The 19,915-nt window shown below is 48.7% G+C and overlaps 1 protein-coding gene across 1 annotated transcript; it reads right to left on the reverse strand.

Annotated features, from left to right (window-relative positions):
* Nucleotides 1-5,999: 5,999 nt before the first annotated feature.
* KCNE1 (potassium voltage-gated channel subfamily E regulatory subunit 1) lies at nucleotides 6,000-6,552 on the reverse strand. Its single transcript, XM_023548178.2, has one exon. The coding sequence runs from the start codon at nucleotides 6,462-6,464 to the stop codon at nucleotides 6,075-6,077; it is 390 nt and encodes a 129-aa protein (XP_023403946.1). The 5' UTR covers nucleotides 6,465-6,552; the 3' UTR covers nucleotides 6,000-6,074.
* Between the last annotated feature and the right edge of the window lie 13,363 nt (nucleotides 6,553-19,915).

A 19,915-nucleotide genomic window follows, 5' to 3' on the forward strand; every position in this document is an offset into this window, starting at 1 on the left:
TTCACCAACATAAACGGCGACTATACACATGGACCTCTCCAGATGGAGCACACACAAATCAAATTGACTACATCTGTGGAGAGAGACAATAGAAAAGCTCATTATCATCAGTCAGAACAAGGCCAGGGGCTGACTGTGGAACAGACCATCAATTGCTCATGTGCAAGTTCGAGCTGAAACTGAAGAAAATTAGAGCAAGTCCACAAGAGCCAAAATATGACCTTGAGTATATCCCACCTGAATTTAGAGACCATCTCAAGAATAGATTTGGCACATTGAACACTAGTGGCCGAAGACCAGACGAGTTGTGGAATGACATCAAGGACATCATCCATGAAGAAAGCAAACGGTCACTGAAAAGACAGGAAAGAAAGAAAAGACCAAGATGGATGTCAGAGGAGACTCTGAAACTTGCTCTCGAGCATCGAGCAGCTAAAGCAAAAGGAAGAATTGATGAAGTAAAAGAACTGAAGAGAAGATTTCAAAGGGCCTCTCGAGAAGACAAAGTAAAGTATTATAATGACGTGTGCAAAGAGCTGGAGATGGAAAACCAAAAGGGAAGAACACGCTCGGCATTTCTCAAGCTGAAAGAACTGAAGAAAAAATTCAAGCCTTGAGTTGCAATAGTGAAGGATTCCATGGGGAAAATATTAAACGACGCAGGAAGCATCAAAAGAAGATGGAAGGAATACACAGAGTCATTATACCAAAAAGAGTTAGTCGATATTCAACCATTTCAAGAGGTGGCATGTGATCAGGAACAGATGGTACTGAAGGAAGAAGTCCAAGCTGCTCTGAAGGCACTGGCGAAAAACAAGGCTCCAGGAATTGATGAAATATCAAGTGAGATGTTTCAACAAACAGACGTAGTGCTGGAGGTGCTCACTCATCTATGCCAAGAAATATGGAAGACAGCTTCCTGGCCAACTGACTGGAAGAGATCCATATTTATGCCTATTCCCAAGAAAGGTGATCCAACCGAATGTGGAAATTATAGAACAATATCATTAATATCACATGCAAGCAAAATTTTGCTGAAGATCATTCAAAAACGGCTGCAGCAGTATATCGACAGGGAACTGCCAGAAATTCAGGCCAGTTTCAGAAGAGGACATGGAACCAGGGATATCACTGTTGATGTCACATAGATCCTGGCTGAGAATACCGGAAGGATGTTTACCTGTGTTTTATTGACTATGCAAAGGCATTGGACTGTGTGGATCATAACAAATTATGGATAACATTGCGAAGAATGGGAATTCCAGAACACTTAATTCTGTTCATGAGGAACCTTTACATAGATCAAGAGGCAGTTGTTCGGACAGAACAAGGGGATACTGATTGGTTTAAAGTCAGGAAAGGTGTGCGTCAGGGTTGTATTCTTTCACCATACCTATTTAATCTGTATGCTGAACAAATAATCCGAGAAGCTGGACTATATGAAGAAGAACGGGGCATCAGGATTGGAGGAAGACTCATTAACAACCTGCGTTATGCAGATGAGACAACCTTGCTTGCTGAAAGTGAAGAGGACCTCAAGCACTAATGAAGATCAAAGACCACAGCCTTCAGTATGGATTACACCTCAACATAAAGAAAACAAAAATCCTCACAACTGGACCAATGAGCAACATCATGATAAACGGAGAAAAGATTGAAGTTGTCAAGGATTTCATTTTGCTTGGATCCACGATCAACAGCCATGGAAGCAGCAGTCAAGAAATCAAAAGACTCATTGCATTGGGCAAATCTGCTGCAAAGGACCTCTTCAAAGTGTTGAAGAGCAGGGATGTCACCCTGAAGACTAAGGTGCGCGTGACCCAAGCCATGGTATTTTCAATCATATCGCGTGCGTGTGAAAGCTGGACAATGAATAAGGAAGACAGAAGAAGAGTTGACGCCTTTGAATTGTAGTGTTGGCGAAGAATATCGGATATACCATGGACTGTCAAAAGGAAGAACAAATCTGTCTTGGAAGAAGTACAACCAGAATGCTCCTTAGAAGCAAGGATGGCGAGACTGCGTCTTACATACTTTGGACATGTTGTCAGGAGGGATCAGTCCCTGGAGAAGGACATCATGCTTGGCAGAGGACAGGGTCAGCAGAAAAGAGGAAGACCCTCAACGAGGTGGATTGACACAGTGGCTGCAACAATGAGCTGAAGCATAACGATTGTAAGGATGGCTCAGGACCGGGCAGTGTTTCGTTCTGTTGTGCATGGGGTCGCTATGAGTCGGAAACGACTCCACGGCACCTAACAACAACAACAACAATCTGACTATAGACTTCGGACCTGCCAGCCTCCACAACCACTTGAGCCAATTCCTTAAACGAACAAAACAAAACATTTATCTACCTACCTACCTACCATGGAGCCCTGGTGGTGCAATGGTTAAGCACTCAGCTGCCAACCAAAAGCAGCCAACACTCTGAGGAAGAAAGACCTGGCCATCTGCTCCCATAAAGATTGCAACCGAGAAAACCCTATGGGGTAGTTCTGCTCTGTCAGATGAGGTGGCTGTGAGTTGGAAGCTTACGGGTTCCATGTCCCTGGAGAAGTCTGACTGCGACGCCCCCAGCCCTGAAAGAACTGACGTCTACCATCCAAAAGCCTCAGAGTGATGTTCAGAGACTATACACCACAGCTCACGATAAAATGTTTTAATAAAAAAAAAAAGATGTACTGTCCCATACAATGACCATAAAATATCCCATGTGGAATACTGAGTTTATATTTTTAAAGTGCCTGGCACATAGTAAACATTCTGTGTTTGTTGAATCAAATTCTAAAATACAGAAATCAGCATTTGAAATTCTGTGGTTCAATTCGCCTCCCTCTCACATTTTTTTTTTTTTTTCCACACCTTTTAAAGCAGTGCAAGGGAAGAGGAGATAAGTGGTCTGAGGAGTAAGGGGCAGTGAGCTGAGCACCTCGTCCTTCAAAGATGGCATGAACGAAAGCTCATAGGTCTCCCTCTGCTTTAAAAGTCTCAGGAACCTGAGTGGGGGAAGGTGAACCGGTGATGGGGAGCCCATCTGTGGGCCTGGAACATCAGCTTCAGTCCGCCCTGCAGACCACGTTGTGGCTCATACACGTCTGTGTCCCTCCCCAGGCCCACACTCCCACGATTCCCTCTCCCTTGAGATGGGTGACGCATGTCTGCCTGAAGCAGAGTGCTGACACGGGGACCCAGGGATGCCAGCTGTTGCAACTGGGCTTGCAGCAGCCCTGAACCCCCAAAACACTGGGCAAAATGTTGTGTATATTAAAAAAAAAGTTGCCATTGAGTCAATTCCAACTCATGACAGCATCATATGTTACAGGGTAGAACCAAGCTCCGCAACATTTTCTTCACTGTAATCTTTACAGAAGCAGATTGCCAGGCCTTTCTTCCACAGTGCCGCTGGGCAGATTTGAACAAACAACCTTTAGGTTAGTAACAGTGCTTAGCACTTCATGCAACTCAGGGACCTTGTGTTGTCTATAGATCATACATTTTGGGAGGAGAGTCCACAGCTTTCACTAGGTTTTCAAAGTATCTGTGGCTCAGAGAACCACTGATGCCAGGACTATAGGAATACAGAGCCCTGCCCCAGAAACGCCCTAACCAGAAGGCCACTCCCAAACATACAGAGGGACTACCTTTTATTACACGAGATGAGGGCTGGAGCCGGGCTTGGCCAAACGTGTCCTGTTTGAGGACGGACAACAATGCTTATGGATTGCTTTTCATTTAGGTTAAGTGCAGGTTGTTTTTAAATTATGTTTTACTTAAATGTTCAAGATACATTGACACAGTGGCTGCAACAACGGGCTCAAGCATAGCAACGATTGTGAGGATGGCGCAGGACTGGGCAGTGGTTCGTTCCGTGGTGCACAGGGTTGCCATGAGTCAGAACTGACTGAGGGTACCTAACAAAACAATGAATGTTCAACGCTCTGAGAACAAGCCAGCAGGCGAGCTTTCAGGACGTTGCAAATGCCACTGAAGCGGCAGCTGGCAGCTGGCAAAGGAGGTGGGCGCTCAGGAGCACACTCTGTGATTCTCTCTGGCAGACGCTTCCTTCTACCTTCGCTGAGCAGCCCCCTGTGGAAACACCTCTACCCCCAACTCCTTTCCATCTCCCCTCTGTCAGGGAAGGTTCCAGGCAATCGTGTGTGCCCCGAGGAAAAGCGGGTCTGTCCCAGGCTGGGGTGAGAGGCCCCACCTCAACAGGCCCTGCCCCCTGGAGTCCAGGTGTTGCCCACAGCTGCGTCCCTCCTGCCGTGACCTGAGCTCCTCCTTCTTGATGTGCAGGCTGAAGGGGAAGTTCTTTCTCCTCCATCTCAGTCCTGTAGGAAGCAAGTCCTTTCTAGGTTGAGACGCGTGAGTGGGAAGTGTATGTGTGTGTGTGCGTGCATGTGTGTATGTGTGTACGTGTGTGTGCGTGCATGTGCCCGTGTGTGCACGTGTACATGTGTATGTGAGTGTGCATCTGTGTGCTTGTATATGCATGTGTGTGCATGTATGTTTGTGTGCATGTGTATACGTGTATGTGTGTGTGCGCACCTGTGTGTGTGCATGCGTGTGTGCCTGTATATGCATGCGTGTGCACGTGTGCATGTGTATCTGAGCATGCGTGTGTGTGCCTCTATGTGCATGTGTGTGTGCGCATGTGTTTGTGTGTGCATATATGTGTGTATGTGTGGGTGTTTGCATGTGTGTCTGCGTGTGCCTGTATGTGCATGTGTGTGTGCATTGCATGTGTGTGCATATGTGTATGTATGTGCACGTGTGTGAGTGTGCATGTGTATATGTGTGCCTGCATATGCATGTGTGTGTGTGTGCACGCGTGAAGTGTGGGAGAAGGGGGGAAGAGCAGGAGGCAGGAGGGCAGAAGGAGGCAGAGCCACAGGTAGGGCTGAGGTGACAAAGGCAAAATGGTCTTGTCCTGTAACAAGAGGAGCAGTGTGCTTGTGACAGACGTCACACCTTTAATATCAGTCCTGTAACGTAGGTGTATTACCTGGGGATCTACTTCTGAAAGATCACAGCCACTGAAAACCCTAGGGAGTGCAGTTCCGCTCTGACACACATGGGGTGTCCATGAGTCAGAACCGAGATGACGGCAACTGGCTTGATTTTTGGTATTAGTTAGGATATTGATTCTGTTACTTTAACAGAGACCAAACCATAGCAGCTTAACAAGGTTGAAGAGCCCTGGTGGCTCAGTGGTTAAAGAGTTCAGCTGCTAACCAAAATGTCGGCAGTTCGAATCCACCAGATGCTCCTTGGAAACCCTATGGAGCAGTTCTACTTTGTCCTATTGGGTCACTATGAGTCGGAATCAACTCGATGGCAATGGGTTTGGTTTTATTTTTTAACAAGACTGAAGTTAATTTTTCTCACTTATAAAGCCTGAATAGCAACAATTGTGAGGATGGTACACGACTGGGCAGTGTTTACTTCTGTTGTACATAGGGTCTCTATGAGTTGGAACCAACTAGATGGCACCTAACAACAACAATAAAGTCTGAGCTAGTGGGTGGTACAGGAAGGTGGGAGAGACCCTGCTTTGGTACATCACCCAGTGACACAGACTCTTATCGCTTTGTCATCTGTGAGGGTGCTGTCCTTTCCCAGGGTCAAAGCTGGACCACCACCTTATTCACGTCCCAGCCACTGGGAAGGGGACAAAGGGAAGTGGAGGGCATGTCCTTTCCTTTTCAAGGGTTACTTGGAAGTTGAACTCATCACTTTTCTACTGGCCAGAACTGGTCACATGACTTTCCTAGCTGCAAGGGAGTCTAGGAAACGTAGCTCCTCTTCTCAGAGGCCATGATCTTGGAATTCTGCAAAAATTCACCAAGCAAGGATAGATATTGGAGAGCAACTTCAGTCTACAATAGAAGGAAAATGATTTTAGAAAATTAGTGTCATTAGTCCACCCTTCACCTCTTATAATAGCCAAAAAAACCCCAAAAACCAAAACAAACAAAAAAAATGGACCCGTATGATAAAGGCTGAGAGGCATGTGATTAGAAAAATCAGATTGTCAAGTAGGATTTGTCCAGTGTGAGCAGCTGTGGGGCTCAGGAGGAAGGCTTCGTCTCAGGAAGGTAGGTATTGGGTTCTTCTACGGTCAGCTGGTTCTCAATGACATAACACGCTTTGTAGCTCTCCAGAATCCGGGCCTGGAAGTACGCCTTGTCCTTCTCCTGCCAGGTGTCTGACTCGATGTACACATTGAAAGGGTCATGGGAGTGCTCCAGCTTCTTGGAGCGGATGTAGCTCAGCATGATGCCCAGGGTGAAGAAGCCGAAGAAGCCGAGCACAATGAGAATGTACAGCGCCTCCAGCTCCCTGTTGTGACCACTGGTAGACCGACGGGCTAGGCTAGACGCGTTGCTGCCCTGTGGAACCACCTCCTGCCACAGCCTGGTCAGAAAGGGCATTACGGCCGTGGTGTTAGACAGGGTCATCCTGGGCGTCAAGGGTTCACTAAGGGACAGTGAACTTTCCAGCCAAACTTTCCACAAGAAAAATGCAACCTGAAATCAAAGAGCACACATTGGCCAATATGCACATTTCTGTGCACACACACACCAAAAAAAAAAAAAAAAACAAAGCAAACCCATTGCCATTGAGTTGATTCCTACTCACGGTGACCTCGTGTGTTACAACACAGAACCGAGCTTCACACAGTTTTCCTGGCTGTAATCTTTACAGAAAGGAGCCCTGGTGCCCAACGATTAAGCACTCAGCTGTTAATGGATAAGGCTGACAGCTCAAACTCACCCAGTGGCTCCTTGGGGGAAAGACCTGGAGATCTTCTCCCCTAAAGACTACATCCTAGGAAACCTTATTGGGGCAGTTCTACTCTGTCACATGTGGTCACTAAGAGTCAAAAATCAACCGGATGGCACCCAACAACAATCTTCATTGGAGCAGATCACCAGGCCTTTCTTCTGCAGTACTATTGGGTGGGTCAAACCTCCAACCTTTTGGTCAGGAGCCAAGAGCAAACTGTTTGTGCCACTCACAGGCCTAGACACACATGCAACCATTTTTTAAAATCTCAGGTGAGAGGCACGAGCTTACACACCGTGTCATCTTTGGTCTGCACACCGCCCTCTCTTGATTGGTCGATTGATACATTGATTCCTTTGATTTCCATTCGCGACTTTCACGGCCACCTCCATAAGGGGACCACAGGATCTCCTTTAGTGTGGGCACTGTGTTGTCTGCGAGTGTCTTAGTTTAGGTAAATGGTATCAGGTTATGTAGCTCACTCTGTCTTTTTCCTTTTTTGCTCACCACTGTGATTTTCATGCGGGAGCCCTGGTGGTGCAGTGGTTAAGTGCTGGACTGCTAACCGAAAGGTCTGTGGTTGGAACCCACCAGCTGCTCCACGGGAGAAGGATGTGCCAGTCTGCTTCTGTAAAGATTTACAGCCTCGGAAACCCTATGGGGCAGTTCTACCCTGACTTACAGGGTCCCTACGAGTCAGAATCGACTTGACGGCAATGATTTGGTGTGGGGTCCACTCTTCTTGCACTGGGTGCTCGCATTCCCTTACTTCTAACTGCTGAGTAGCACCCGTGGCAAGCTCCCACGGTGAGCACCCATGGCAAGCACCCACAGCGAGCACCCACGGTGGGCAACCATGGCAGGCACCCATGGCAGGCACCCACGTCCGTTCTCTGCCCGCTCTCTCAGAGATGGACACTGCTGTGGCCACTAAATCCATAAACAAAGGAGTGACAGACACCCTACCTGTGTCCTTTTACAAGCCTCCCCAAAATCACACATTTCACACAACTAATGCTGTGGCCTACATGGCTGTCCATACATAGGAGGTAATATGTGACGGGTGGTCTATTTTACCCTGGGCATCCCTCTGGGGGCATGTGCGCATGTTTGAATGGGAAACCTATCCTGTTACATGGCAGCGTTTGGCTGACTATTCTGGCATCATTTCACCCAGAGCCCCTCTAAGGGGCCAAGGAACAGCTTTGCCTCGCTCTGCCTGCTGCCCTCTCTGGAATGGCTCACACAAACCTTGTAGAAAGTGACCATTTCCCCATTACTTTACTGTCACTGGTCCTGGACACCTGGAGTAGGCCTGGGAATTGTAAGCTTTGTTCCAGAATTCCGTCAGTGGTTTCCATGAGCTCTAAAAACTACATCTAGACTGCCTTGAGATCACTGATAAGCTCTCTCTCTCTCTTTTGGCGAATGCTGGCTTCTACCCTGGGTTCCTGCTGGTAAACAAAAAGCCAGGCTGGTGAGGCCACACTCGAACTCAACACAGAAGGGGCCACCTGGGAGGTTATCAGGTTTAAGTAGCTTTATTCATTTCTCAAGACCTTCAAAGTAGTTGAGTATAGCACACCCTTGAGGCACCCTTAGGGGCAGGGTGTGTCCAGAAACATAGTTTGTGGCCAGAAATACTGTGGAAGAGAATTCCTAAGGTATACCAGTGCAGCTCAGATTCTCTCGGTTAGATCGGGGACGGTGGCATCACCTAGCACAACTGTCTACCTCAGAAGACTGGCTCCTACCTGGACTGGACCTAGAACTACTTCTTCACAAAAATGAAAACAGTTGGTATCGAGTCAATTCTGACTCATGGTGACCCCATGTCTTTCAGCGTAGTACTACCCTCCCTAAGGCTTTCATTGCTGTGATGTTTCATAAGCAGACTGCCAGGCCTTTCTTCCAAGGTACCTCTGGTGGGTTCAAACCCTGAACTTTTCAGTTGAGAGCCCAGCACATAACCATTTGTGCCACCCAGGGACTTCACATAGTTGATCTGATTTTGAAACTTGTACCAAGTCCAGCATCAGGTGAGGACTCCTAGCACCACTCCCAGGCCCCCTTCCTCTGCCATGAATATTGATGTGCCTCAGAATTCTGTCTTGGGCCTCCTCTTAGTCCACACTCTCCCTGAGTGGTTACATTTGCTCCTGCTGGTTCACCCACATGGCCATGGATTCCAACTCCTGGCTGGCCCAGGCCTTGCCTCTGAGCACTGTGTCTAGTTAACTGCTGTGAGTTCAGCCCATCTACAGAGTTAGGGGAGACAGTGTCCACAGGCTGCTTTCACTTCTGACACCAACTGCAAGTTTGGGGGTTCCCAAACCACCCTCAGATTCAATAGTTCTTTAGAAGCACTCCAGATATAATTCTCTGGATAATTTACCTTGTAGATAGTTCTCTAGAAGGACTCCAGAGGTAATTCTCTGGATAATTTACCTTGTAGATAGTTCTCTAGAAGGACTTACTGAACTCTGACAGCTGTTATTCTCACAGTTAAGGTTTATTACAGAGAAAAGATACAGATTAAAATCACCACAGGAAGAAGTGCACAGGGCAGAGTCCAGGAAAGTTCCAGACACCCAGCTTCCATTGTGCCCTCCCCATGGACACAGGACAGCGTTACTTTTCTAGTATCTATGTGACAATACCCATGGAGTATTGCGAACCAGGGATGCTCATTCAAGCCTCAGCATCCAGAGTTTTTATTGGAGCTTCACTGCATGGGCATGGCTGACTGATTTCCCATGTAGCTGATCTCAGTCTGCTGGTCCACCAAAGTCGCATGGTTGGTCTTTCTGACATTGCTAGTCCTCACCCTAAATAATTGTATTAGATTATCCAATGTGACCCCCAGCCAAACAGTCATTCCCATCAGACATAACATTAAAAAGGGCTGAGAGATCACCTCCCAGGAGCCAAGGCAAAGGCCTGATTCTTGGTAACCACTTACACTAATTCGTATTGCTAGTTGCTGTTGAGCCCACTCTGACAAACGGTGACCTTATGTGTTACAGAACAAAACGTCACTCGGGCCTGTGCCACCTTCATGATCGCCGGTAGGTTTGAGTCCATTGTGTCAATCCACCTCATCAAGGGTTTCCTTCGTTTTCAGTGACCCTCTAGTCCTTTTCTAGTGACTGGTCCTTCCTGATGATGCATCCAAAATAAGCAAGTCAAAATCTTGCCATCGCTTCTAAGGAGCATTCTGGTTATACATCTTCTAGACTGACTTGTTTGCTCTTCTGGAAGTCCATGGTATATTCAATGCCCTGATTAACAGATGCGAATGAGCTGGCTTCTGAGCCTCAGCTAACTCCCTTTTCTAGAAGGGCAATCATCTTCCCACCCCGAACAACTGTGTTGGAGAGCATGAGTTGGGGTGGGGGGGAGCAGGAAGAGCTCAGACTTCAGAGCTCAGTCCCTGGGTGGCACAGTCAGGTGCTCAACTACTAGCCAGAAGATTGGTGGTTCAAACCCACCCAAAGGCACCTGGGAGGACAGGCCTGGTGATCTGTTTCTGATAGGTCACAGCCTGGACAACTCTGTGGAGCACAATTCTACTCTGCACACATGGGGTCACCATGAGTGAGAATCAACTCGTTGGAACCGTCATGGATTGAGTGGTGTACCCCCAAAAAATGTGTGTCAACTTGGCTAGGCCATGATTTCCAGTATTGTGTGCTCATCCTCCATTTTGTGATCCGATGTAATTGTCCCGTGTGTTGTAAATCCTAATCTCTGCCTATGGCTAATAAGGCAAGATTACATTACGTTAAGGAGGATTAGGGTGGGACGCAACACCCTTACTCAGGCCACATCCCTGATCTGATGTAAGGGGAGTTACCTGGGGTGTGGCCTGCATCACCTTTTATCTTACAAGACACAAAAGGAGAGAGAAGGGAGCCGAGAGATAGGGACTTCTTGCCACCAAGAAAGAAGAGCTGGGATGCAGTGTGTCCTTTGGACCTGGCGTCCCTGTGCTGAGAAGCTCCTAGACCAGGGGAAGATTGATGACAAGGATCCCAGAGCCGACAGAGAGAGAGAGAGCCTTCCTATGGAGCTGGTGCCCTGAATTCTAACCTCCTAGACTGTGAGAGCAGAAATGTGTTTGTTAAAGCCATCCACTTGTAGTACTTCCGTTACAGCAGCACTAGATAACTAAGACAGAGGCTAACAGTGACAACCCAAGGTTTGGATTCTGGCCCTGTGACCTCGGACAGGTTCCCTGTCCTGCTGAGTCACAACTTTTCCCTTCTGTAAAATGGGGAAAAATATCACCAACGTTTGCGGGCTGTTGAGCCAGGCACACGGCACCTAGCACACCATGTGATACTTGCTGGTCCTGAGTTTACAGGGTTTTCCACCTCATTAACAAATTGCAGGATGAGGATTTGGGGGCTTTGGGGTTTGAGTTTTGGCTCCTCCGCTGCTGCACCTTGGCTCCCTTCTTCACCTTGTGGAGAAACCAGTCATGAATAAGAAGCCAAGGTTGTGGCTTTTCCTGACTTCTTGGCCTTTCTTTGGCCCCATGCACAGAGATGGTTAGGGGTTAAGCTGCACGCACTCATCAGAGACCCCCTGTTTTTAGTATACTGATTCTTACACAAAAACGGCATTTAACCCTGTTCTATTTTTGTGTAGAGGCAGGTATGGTTCAGTGGTAGAATTTTCACCTTCCATGCAGGAGACCTGGGTTCAATTCCCAGCCAGTGCATCGCATGTAGCCACCACCTGTCTGTCAGTGGAGGCTTGCATGTTGCTATGATGCTGAACAGGTTTCAGCAGAGCTTTCAGGCTGAGAGAAGCTAGGAAGAAAGGCCTGGCAATCTACTTCTGAAAATCAGCCATTGAAAGCCCTATGGAACACAAGGTCCAATCCAGACCAAGCGGCATTTCATTCTGTTGTGCATGGGGTCGCCATGAGTTGGGGGCCCACTCCACAGCTGTTAACAACCACAACCTCATTCTAAGGGGGCGGGGTAGGCAGGAGTCATGTGAGAAGAGCTTAGAACACAATGTTCAACGCCTTGGCAAAAAATGACTCTAAACCATTATGATGGTCAGAATGCATACAACCCTGCCCCAGGAAACAAGCCTGGAGCTAATAACATAATCTTACTTTCAAAACCCAGAGCAGCCAGAGGCAGCAAACGGTCCTGCTAACCAAACACTATTAGAGTTCTTTCAGCTTCATGACCACGTGAGGCTAAGATTACGGCAGCAATCTCCAAATGTTAATTGGTTTACAACTGATAATGTTGTAGAGCAGATTAATTTAAGAGTAACTTCTGTAATTAATTCATACTACTGGGTCAATCTGTTACTTAAAACCAGGTGGAGCTCTGGGGGAGCATGGAGACTTGTCTACGGCCAGAGGAAGCATCCAGAAACATCTGCTTTGAAAACCTCCTGGGTCCCGACTATCCTCAGCCTTGCCCTAAAGCAGCGGGTGCTCACGTTTGAGCTTGCTTCAGAATCACCTGGTTAAAATGCAGGCCGCTGGGCCCCACCCCCATGGTTTCCAAACCAATAGGTCTGGGGTGGGGCCTAAGAATGTGCATTTCTAACAAGCTCCCCAGTGATGCTGATGCTACTGTTGTGGGGGCCGCACTGGGTGCCCCATTGGTCTCAGCTGGGAGGCTTTAAAAAAATACTGACGCCTGCATCCCACCTTGAGATTTTGATGTAGGTGGTCTGGATGCCTGCCTGACATTGGAATTCTTTCTTTTTCTTTTGTATCCAAAAAAAAAAATTTTTTTTAAATTTGCTGTTGAATATACACAGCTGAACATACACAAATTCAGCAATTTCTACATGTTCAATTCAATGACATTGACTACATTCTTCAAGTTGTACAGTCATTCTCACCCTCCTTTTCTGAGTTGTTCCTTCCCCATTCACATAAACTCCCTGCCCCTGAGGTTCCTATCTAATCTTTTGAATTGCCGTTGTCACTTTGATCCCATATAGATAGTTATTTAAAAGAGCACAGGTATAAAGGCTATCTCAGGGTTTTTTTGTTTTTTTTTTTTTTCAGGACAAGAGTTACATTGGGGGTGGGATGGGAAGGGTCGGAATTCCTAAAGCTTCCCAGGTGAGCCTGATCTGCAGCTAAGATTGAGAACCACTGGGCTACTGTGTGTGACCACAGGAAATGGGCTCATCGGTCTTTTGGGCTGCACAGCCCCTGGCGGATTCTGTAAGAACAGAAACAGGATTTCACACATAATTTTCAAATCCGTTTGCTTCCCAAATTTTCTTTTTTGGTCCTGCCTGTCCCTGATGTAACCTGAAGACAGACTCTCAAGCCTTCGCTGTCACTTCAGTTAAGACATGAGTTAAGTCATGTCTTAACTCAGGCTAGTGCCTTAAATTACGATTAGCCGGTCAGAGCCAGACCAGAAAAGTCAATTAATTTACTGCTTTTCAAATAACAACTCTCGGTATTCTTAAAGAAAAACCTTTCTCCTGCCTACATTTAATTCATTGTATTGCTTAGTTAAATGCTCTCTGTACCCCCAAGGACTGTGTGCTGGGGCATTGGGGTGCTCTTGTGTAATGGGTTTGACAATGTCCTCTTAACTGTCAGCATGGTGTAAATGGCATAGAACCCCAACCTGCATGTCCTTTGGGGGCGTATGTCAGTTTAAAAAGATTCTCTGTGTTCACTAATGCCAAGGCACCCACGTGCCCAGGGACCCCTGGGTTTAGGCTCTGGGGCTCAAATGGATCCAATAATCTTTTAATTTACAGACACTTGGGCTCCATGGGGGGCCGGTGACATGGCCACAGTCATAGCTCCTATCAACAATACATCTAAATCTTAGTCTTTTAGCTACTGACTCACACTCTATCAGGATAGAAAAGGGAGTTCCCGTGACCTTGTAGAAAGAAGACAGATTCTTTAGCACAAAGGAACTGGTCACTTTTATCAGGTAAAATCTGCTCTACCCAAATGGGGACTGGCTCAGTCACCATGAGTCAGAACTGACTCAACGGCAACTGGTAGGAGTCCCTGGGTGATGCAAACTTGCTCAGCTGCTAGCCAAAAGGCTGGAGGTTTGAGTCCACCCAGAGGCATCTTGGAATAAAGTCCTGGCAATCTATTGCCACACCAACAGCCACTGACAACCCTAAGGAGCACATTTCTACTCTGACACACACAGGGTTGCCACGAGTCAGAATCAACTAGACAGCAACTGTTTTCTTCTTACCTAATGCTCCATCAGAGGCCCCCACCCCAGAGCACACCTTTTGGTAGCTTGCACAGTGAGTAAGGGGCTGGGAAGAGCTCAGAACGCAATGTTCAAGGCCTTTGCAAAACATGATTCTAAACCATTCTGAAGGTCAGAATGCATACAACGCATACAGTGAGTAAGGGGCTGGGAAAAAGGCAGCAGCAGGAACCAGGGATGGCCAGTCCAAACCAAACCAATGTGATGCTCGGCCTGTGCTGAGCATTCTCCAACTGTGGCCCAGAAAAAGGGGGGGCGGGGGAGGGATCTAGGACTTTCTGCTTCTGCCTGGGTTTGGGATTCCTCATAAGCTGTGGACCTCATCCCCCATCAAGGTTAGTGTCCTGTTTTCTAAGCAGCTCAGAGTTGCCACTCTTTTGGAAACTACTCAGGCCTGGAGCTCAGCGGCCGAGCTGAACAGCTGTAAACGGAGGCCGGTTGGGCCCCACCATGTGTGGTCCTAGCAGACCCAGCCTGCACCCAGAGAAGAGAGCAGGGGTTGACATGAGGCTGTTCTGGCAGCCCCTCAAACCCCCCTCTGCATGTCTCCCACATACTCCAGCTGCGTGGCCTATCAGCACTGATAACGGCCTGGAAGCTTTCCGAACAAAAGACTTCCCAGCACTGGTTCCCTTTGTTCTTTCTGAAGCATTTACCTACTGGGCAAGGCCTCTGCGGCCCAAGCTTCCTGTGAGAGGTATAGATTGGGGGGATGGGCAGGACCGGGAAAATGTCAGGCTCAGAGCCCGGGGATCTGAGCTCTGCCCCGACTCAGTCCTGGATAAGCCACACAGCTTCCCGACAGACAGCCTTGGCTTACTCATCTTCCTAAGGGGAGTGACATTCCAATCCTTATTGACAACGTCCCTTAAGCATGGCCTTGAGAAAAGAGCCAGTCCCAAAAGCAGCATTTGGCCTTATGGGTTTTAGGAAGCCAAATGGTGGGTAAAAACAATTATGGATCAGTCTAGCGCTATTGACTATGACACGGCTATCTACGGAAAACGGCGCCTATGGCAATTCGTTTTAATTTTCCGAAGGAATGCTCACAGCTGGTGATGGAAATGTTGAGGGCCAAAAGAAACTGCTCGTTGGCGCCCTCCCCCACCCCCTTGGGCGGCGCCCAGGGCACGCACCCTACCTGCCATTCCCCAGAGAGCCCCATTAAATGATGATCTTATCGAGTCAGGAATTCCGAGAGCCAATTTTCCTTGGAAGAAATCATGGATTGTTTTTATCTTTATTGCATCCACTAGCAAAACCAGGTGCGCTTAACCCAAATTCACGGCAGCCCCGTGAGTGTCACAGCAGAACTGTGCTCCACAGGGTTTTCAATGGCTGATTTTTCAGAAGCAGATCGCCAGGCCTTTCTTCTAAAACCCCCCAGGGTGGACTCAAACCACCAGCCTTTTGGTTAGCAGCTGAGCACGTTAACCTTTTGCACCATCCGGGGACTTCTTTACTGCAACACAAAGTTCAATTTCTGAAAACAGATTTATTTACCTCATAGAAGAAACGAGGTCAACTGAGGCCGCCAGACCCCTGCGGGCAGGCAGCTGCTGTGTCTTTGTCTTCCAACCCTCCCCTCTCCCGGGAGGCAGGGGGTCCCTAAGGGAACCAGGTTTCTAGAGGAATCAGAATGTAGCCTGGATGGGGCACCGACCCTCTAAGAACTGAGCAGGCTTTCCTGCTTTCTCTTGCTGGACTTGGGGGGTATGGTCCTTGGGTCTGGTCTTATTACCAGAAGCTTCCAACACCTCTGTGACTGGTAGGGCGGGAGTTTCGGGGTGTGAAGTTTGGATATCACAGCACACTGCACCTTCAGGGAGTTGGGCCAGTGAGCCGGTGAGAGGGACTCCGTCAGACTCCATGGGCTTGAGGGGGAGCAATACTGTGGAGAGCAGCTGGCAGCAGGATACCCAGAGACTTTGGGCAGGTGGCTGAAGTCACATACAAAGAGGGCAAAAAGGAATCTTACCCTCAGCAAATCAAATCGGCTCAGGGGCCTCAGTTTCCTTATCTGAAAACTGGGAATAAAGGCATCTGCCTTGACTGTACCACAGGGTTTGTGAGGCAAGAATCTGCCCACCACTTTCTCACCTCTTAACTTGCTTTTGACACAGTGGCTCAACAATGGGCTCAAGCATAACAATGATTGTGAGGATGGCGCAGGCCCGGGCAGTGTTTCGTTCTGTCGTACACCGGGTCGCTATGAGTCGGAACCGACTCAGCACCTAACAACAACAACAACAACCTTGTTTTTATCATTCTCTCCGTAGAGGAGGCATGTCCACTATGTCTGCTTCTCAAAATTCTACTGGTGTTTCCAAAGCCTTCTGTATGCCAAGCTGTGCCTGGAGCCTTTTCTGTCCCCTCCGCCTTCTCTGGTCCTCTCTTCTGTCCCTTCCAGAGCCTGGGTTATACCTCTCCCACAGCACTGATCTCATTCTGACTTGTGGTTTGTAGACCTGTCTGGGCATTTCCTCCCAAAAGTGTCTGAAGGTCAGAGACCATCTCGCTCGCCCTAGTCCTCCTTCCAGCACGCAGCACAATCAGCAAGGTTTGTTGAATTGAATGGGAACATGAAGTATTAGGCTCAATACAAGGATGCGAATGAGAGAGTAATCTGACCCACTGAGAAATAAACTGTTGCAATGTAGTGTGTTTAGACTCTAAACTTTATATTATTAACACAGCTACTATGTGTCTGCAGCCCACCTTGTCCCAGAAAAGATTTAAGGCAGTCTGGAATTGTCAGTAGGATATCCCCCTCTCCCCACTCCTGGTAACCTTCATATTGCTTTCCTTTTCCTTTTCCCCATAGTACTTATCACCTGCTAATATACTATCCTTTTCTTATTTATTATGTTTATTGTTTTATCTTTTCCCCAAAAATGTAAGCTTCTCAAGGGCCAGGATCTTTGTGTATGTTGTTCCTTGTTGTATCCCAAGCAAGTAGAACAGTAACTGGCACACAACAACAATCTTTATGGAAGCAGATCGCCAGGTCTTTCTTCTGTGGCACTACTAGGTAGGTTCAAACTAAGAACCTTTAGGTTAGCAGTTAAGTATAGGCCGTTTGTGCTACACAGGAACCTTGTCTGGCATACAATAGGAGCTCAGTAAATACTTACCAAATGCATGCCTGCATGAATACGTGTTTCACTCAACTACCAGGACGCCCTGGACCATGCTGGGACCATCTCACCAGCTCTGCCTTCACAGAGACCCTCTGATGTCTTCAAGAAACCAAAACCAAACCCACTGCTCCATAGGGTTTTCTTGGTTGTCATCTTTATGGAAGCAGACAGCCAGGCTTTTCTTCCATGGCACCACTGGGTGGGTTCAAACTGCCACTCTTGCTTAGCAGACAAGTGCAAGCCATTTGTGCCACCCAGGGACCTGATGTCTTCGAAGTGTACTTCATTTACAAAACAGTCCACTTTCCAATAACGTGCCCAAAGCAAGACACATCTGAATATTCTTAAGGTTATTTCCTCTTAGCTCACTTGATCAGTAGCATGGGACAGACCAGAGAAAGCAGGAGGCTTTGCCATCATTAGCAATCCAGAGACAGGAGTCTTGCAAGTTGCTCATCATACATGAGTTAAAGCAACTACATGGATACAGTAAAAAAGCAAGTCTCCCTGTGGCCACCATGCTGTCCCTGGGTGGTGCAAACAGTTAATGTGCTCAGCCACTAACCGAAAGGTTGATGGTTCAAGTCCACCCAGAGGCACCTTAGAAGAAAGGCCTGGTGATCTACTTCTGGGGAGAAAAAATCATCCTCCACGAAACCCTGTGGAGCACAGTTCTGTTCTGACAACATGAGGTTGCATGAGTTGGAGCTGGCCAGTGTGGCTGTAAGCGCAGCTGTAGATTACTGACAAGGTTCCTCTGCAACCCAGCTCAGGTGTGGACCGCATGTACTGTCAATTCACAGACAGCGGGGCAATGTAACAGCTAACGAACTTGGCACATACCATGGCTGCTACTTGGTCAGCTTCTAAGTGTTCCACATTCTCCCAGGACCACAGTTGCTATGAGAAACCAATAAACATCTCACTGTCCCATCCCCTTTCCCTGGCAGATGCCAAAGCCCAAGGACCTTCCTGGTGAAAAAAAAAAAAAAAAGGATCTCTTTGAGCAGGATGTGTATTCAGGTGTTGTCTGCTGAGGTCTTGACAAAGTATGGGCTGGGACTCTGGCTGGCTTTAATCTCCTCGTTATGCTTCTAGGCATTTTCCAAGTTTTCTGTAAGAATGTATTAAGTAACTCATCCTGGGGAATGTTTTGTTGTGATGTGGTGGTCAGATGTCTTTCCAGGCCTGAGGTTTGTAAGTGAAGATGAGCAGATGCAAAGGATGGGTGAAGTGGCCCCGTTTCCCGCCTCCCACTGCAGGGGTCGTGGCGCTGCCCGCCTGGGGGGCGCCAGCTCTGGGCGAGCCCGTTGCGTTTCCTGATACTGAGACCCGGACCCCAGACGCCCCTTCAGAGGCTCCGGCTAGGCAGGAGGCTTTGACTTACCGAGGTCTGGGGCGCCGAAAGCCGGGCGTGGAGCTCAATGGGAGCGCGCGGAGAGACTGTCGCCAAGGGCAGAGCCGGGGAGGCGGCGCCGTGCGCGGGGGTGTGCGCCGCCCCGACCTGCTCCGCCCCGACCGCGCCGCCCCAACCCGGCCCCCCCGCCTCGAGGGGCCCCCGAGCCTGCGCCCGTGTCGCCGCCGGCCAACACCGCCCCGCGCGGGGAAACGCTGCGAATTGCACCGAGTTTGCTCAGGGTCACCAGAACTAGTCCGCATTGGACTGGACAGACAGAAGGGCAGACAGACCGACGTATGGATCACAGAAGACTCCTGTGAGAGTGTGGGGTTGGCAGGAAAGAAGCCGCTGAGGCCAAGAGAAAGGCCGTCTGGGGGGGGCCCTCCCTGGACAAACACCCCTTCAAACATCTCTAAACAAGACTGCTCAAATAAGACGGCAACCAGTTGCCCTGGAGTCCATTCTGACTCGTGATGATCCCATGTGTGCAGAGTAGATCTGTGCTCCACAGGGTTTTCAATGGCTGTGACCTTTTGGAAGCAGATCGCCAGGTCTTTCTTCTGAGGCCCCTCTCCGCCAACCTTTCTGGTAGTAGCTAAGCGCTTAACGGTTAGCGCCAGGCTGCGGACCCAGCTGCTTTTAGCTGCATCCCACATGGCGGCTTGGCTACGTAGCAGCCACTTGGTAGACACTGATTCAGCACCAATTTAGTGTAAGGCACAGGCCCTGAGCCGGGATGCAGCGGTGGGTAGCGGGTGGGTTCCTGCACCTGAGTCAGTCCCTGGTGTCATCCAAGCCAGCACCCACATCCGAGCTTCTGGCTGGGTGCACACCCCCCTGTCCTGCGGGTCCTTCCACTAGGGGCAAACCATGCTATGGCCCCAGTGACTCTGGCAAATTTCACAGTAGTTGCACACCAGCTTGGTAGGCAAGTGTGAGAAGGGGTCGTCCCCAAATTATAGTCCCAGGACAGCGCTGGGGACCAACGCCCAGGCTGGCAGCCTGCAGCAGGTAGTGGAGAAGGAAGGTTCAAAGAGAGCTAGGAGAACCTTTCAAGGTCCCCGCCCAGTGGTCTTCCTCAGCTGGTCACTTCTCCCTGGGCCTAGGGGTCGTCGTGGGGTGGAGGGAAAGTGGAGGCTCTAGAGGGGTGGGCACAGGCGTGGCATTCTAGAACTCCACCCTGGCAAGGCTGAGGCGGGGTTGCCGTGGACCACCGTGCAAGTGTGAACCCACACAATCGCTTCGGAACGCCCTAAAACGTCCACAGCTTTGACGTGTAATTGTGCTTTGTGAAATTTATTCTGTGGAGAAGATCTGGACCAGAGGAAACCTTCATG

This window comes from Loxodonta africana, chromosome 20 (assembly GCF_030014295.1).
Source record: "Loxodonta africana isolate mLoxAfr1 chromosome 20, mLoxAfr1.hap2, whole genome shotgun sequence".
NCBI classification, from domain to species: domain Eukaryota; kingdom Metazoa; phylum Chordata; class Mammalia; order Proboscidea; family Elephantidae; genus Loxodonta; species Loxodonta africana.